Source organism: Trachymyrmex septentrionalis, unplaced genomic scaffold, assembly GCF_001594115.1.
Source record: "Trachymyrmex septentrionalis isolate Tsep2-gDNA-1 unplaced genomic scaffold, Tsep1.0 scaffold42, whole genome shotgun sequence".
In the NCBI taxonomy this organism is placed as follows: domain Eukaryota; kingdom Metazoa; phylum Arthropoda; class Insecta; order Hymenoptera; family Formicidae; genus Trachymyrmex; species Trachymyrmex septentrionalis.
Genome location: NW_017305590.1, coordinates 415,251 through 418,873, shown reverse-complemented (window position 1 = coordinate 418,873; position 3,623 = coordinate 415,251). Strand labels below are relative to the sequence as shown.

The 3,623-nt window shown below is 36.6% G+C and overlaps 1 protein-coding gene across 5 annotated transcripts in view; it reads left to right on the top strand.

The window, feature by feature from the left end:
* The window catches only part of LOC108751226 (calcium-transporting ATPase sarcoplasmic/endoplasmic reticulum type), a 57,114-nt gene that overhangs the window by 10,622 nt on the left and 42,869 nt on the right, over positions 1-3,623 (top strand). For 2 of the 5 annotated variants that reach the window (XM_018491297.1, XM_018491298.1), the window contains exon 2: positions 2,473-2,667. In XM_018491297.1, coding sequence (XP_018346799.1) covers positions 2,550-2,667 — 118 coding nt within the window. In that variant the 5' untranslated portion in view covers positions 2,473-2,549. Of the gene's footprint in view, positions 1-418; positions 725-2,472; positions 2,668-3,623 lie in introns of those variants that run through there. The other 3 variants (XM_018491300.1, XM_018491301.1, XM_018491299.1) reach the window with 2 other exon arrangements.

Sequence of the window (3,623 nt, the reverse complement as noted above, 5' to 3'; positions counted from 1 at the left end):
GCGTGCAGCAATTCGCAAGTAGAAACGGCAACAGCAGCAAGTAGCCAGTGGTAGTAGCAGCAACGGCACGTCCCTCTAGTACTCTCGTCACACGTTTTTCCTCCTTTTCCTCCCTTGGTTGCCTGCGCGCGCGCGCGAGACAGTGACACGAGTCGCGCGTTTTACTCCAATAGTGGAACGTGAAGTTCGTCGCAAAGTTTCGTCGTGGATAAGCACGCGCGTCGTCACTGCCGCCGCCGTCATTGCGCGGCTAACCTAAATATTCGGCGGCCGTAACAAAATTTTCTCTCTCTCTCTTTCCCATTTTTTTCTATCCTCGTCTCTCCCTTTATCGCTCTTCTCTTTCTCTTTCTATCCCCTCCTGTCGCCTAGTTTCTCTCTCTCTTTCTCTCTCTCTCTCTCTCCCTCCGTCTCTCTCCGTTTCTCTCGCTCTCCGTTGACACGTCGTCATCAACGGACAAGTCGTGCCCGTGGCACGTCAACGCGAGTCTCGAATCTCGGCGAGGATATACCGTATAGTTCGAGTGCGAGTGCATGTCGCGCGGACACGTCGCGCTCCGAGCAGTGAGTCGAAACCGCGGTGGAGTGCGCGCCGCGCTTCCTCCGTCGTCCTCGTCGCCGTCGTCGCCGTCGGCCCGTCACGCGGACCTACCATCGCGTTTCGTAATTTCGCACGGAGACGGAACACCGTGGGACAGTCCGCTGCGTCTCGACGACACCTTCGGTAGTTGAAGTTCATTTTACTTCTCTTTTCTCTCTTTCTCTCTCTCTCTCTCTCTCTCTCGCTCGCTCTCGCTTTTTCCGCGTCTGTTTCTGTAATTTGTAACTTACTAGTGATACTCTTGGATGAATTTACGTGGCAAGCTCCCAGCGGATTCTTCAATCACAAAGTGTCGCATTTTTAGTAGGTTTTTTTGTTAGGACACGTCATAGATTGGCTTCTATAAGACCCGGTTGTATCAACGTTACTTTGATTTTAAGCGAAACTTAAAACTTTCTCTATCTCGTTTTAAAACCGAAAAGAGACAGGGACAAAGAGAGTTTTAAGCCTCGTTTAAACTTAGAGTAACGTTGGTGCAACCAGGTCTAAAGCCTCTTTTTCCTTCAGGAAATTTTCTTTAGCTTAGTGTAATGTGACCGAAAGTATATTCTAGAAAAAAATATCGCGGAATATTCAGGAATTTTCTACCTCTTGGACTGAAAATTGTGTATAAGTTGAGAGGGGAGTACAATTTCTTGGTTTTTGTTAAATATAATTTATTTTTTGAATTGTTATATTATTAGGGTTATATATGTTCATAATAAAAATTGTTGAAAAATTGAAATGTATGAATTAGACATTTTTTATCTGACATATGTGACGTTTAAAAGATAACTGGATAATTAAAGAATGTGTCTTACAAGAAAATATAACTTTAAAGTTAACTTAAAATTAACTTGAAACTCAAGTCTTTGTATTTGTATGTATTTAAGGTCAAATTTCATTATTCATAATATCATAAAATAAATTATTACATTTATTAATAATTATAGATGCAATTGTTAATAAAAAAATTCAGTATAGATGTTCTAATATCTAAAACAAAGGATTTAATTCTGGATATTCTGAATAAAGATTATTTTCGTAACTTTTTTTATCTCGTGACTTAGCATTTTGAGAATAAATGAAGACAATATTGTATGTTTGAAACATTTGGCCCCTAATATGTATTACATATAATATATGATATATAATGTAATGATAAAGTAATAACAGTTACATAATAATATACAGTGAATGCAAAAAGTATTCCTACAGGGGAAATTTATATAACAAGACGTTAGTAACAAATAAACATTAATTAGCAATTTTTTACGTTGAGTACGTTCAGTCTTAATATAAACAAAAGAACTTCGCGTATTTTCGATTTTAGAATTTAAATTTCTTCACTGTATGAATACTTTTTTATGCGTTCAAATAATACAATTTTTCATTTTTATGTATTTTTAAGATAATATACATTAATTAATACACATGTTTTTAGGCAAAATAATTTTGAGAATAACTAAATAGCCCTATTCTATTTTTTGTTAATAAATTGCTAATTAGTGTTTATTTTTTAAAAGTATGTAAAATTTTTTAAAGATATCTTCCATCTATCAATAATTGTTGCACTCACTGTACATTATATGTAATATCAATACATTCGACTGAATAAATCTGAATAAGGATTAAGTACGATGTTTAGAATAATTCTTTTGATAACATTCAGTTTATTCAATTTTTTAACTATTTCATTCAGAATGGATGACCTACTATTCACGAAAGCTTGCTGATTGTGATAATTTGTGCTGCTTTTTTTATTCACGCTTAATTTATTTACATCGAAGTAATTCTCTGATGATATTCTGTTCTATTATTGTCTTTATTATTTTCGATACGTGTAACGTAACGAACATTTTTGTGTAACAAATAACTCTGTTTACTTTCAGAAATTGTTAGTGTGAATGAACGTACACGATCATCACTGAGAGGATAACATTGGTGAAGCATCTACGAAGCAATAACCATGGAGGACGGCCATTGTAAAACTGTGGAAGAAGTGATAAATTACTTCAACGTCGATCCCGATCAGGGACTAAGTCCCGATCAAGTCAAAAGGAATCAGGAGAAGTATGGTCTCAACGGTAAGTAATCTTTCTTTTTCATATATTTAAATTTTGGAGCTCTTGATAAATTGTTCGTTTATCTAACCATTAAACTAGACGATCTGCCCCAAAAAGCGCATACAATTTTCTTAATGTTACATAAATTAACATAGTAAAATATTCATGAATTATTCGCGCTTAAATTAGGAATTAGGTCGATTAGTAAAATAAAATTAAACAGTGAAAGGTAGTCTTACATTTTTATTATTCACTCTATATTGTGAAAACTCTTTGATATACATTACGTATGGTGAATATTCAATGCATTTTAGAACTATTGCCATTCATTTCAAATTTCCGTATCTGCGCTAAATTGGCCACTTTTTTTAAACTCTTCTGCAATTAAATTCTAAAATAATTTTTCGCCATTTAGTGTATTTGAAACTTACACGAACGTGAAATTTGTATTGTCAATTGGCGATGCGGTTTTCCGATCGCGTTTGTATTTATTCAAGAAAGAAGAAATCTCGTCCTCAGAATACTTGAGGAATAGGGGGATGGTCACTGTCAATGGTGGCTGCGGAGTGTCCTGTAGATATTTGCGCGTTATTACGCGTAATTCGCGCGGTACGGAAGCGATATTGTGGCGCTCATGGAAATAACGCGCGTCTATTCGCCGCAGTAGTATGAGTATGGATAAAAGTGCCCTTATCAGTCTGATACGTCGCGATCGGCCGTGTGAGTACCACGCGTGTTTCTTGTCCCCACCATCGGGAGCTACCACCGTCAGCTGTTGTCGCCTTCTCGTAGACATGTTCAAAGCCGTAGTTTTCCCCGAACGATGATTACCTATGTGTCGTTTGATTCCGATTGTAGGAGTATTTCCTCTGTCATCGCCATTTCTACACGGAAAGTACACGAATAACGATTTTATTGAAGTATCTAAAAAATTAGCTTGAGATACAGATCAATAAAAATAATTTTGTTGGGTCATG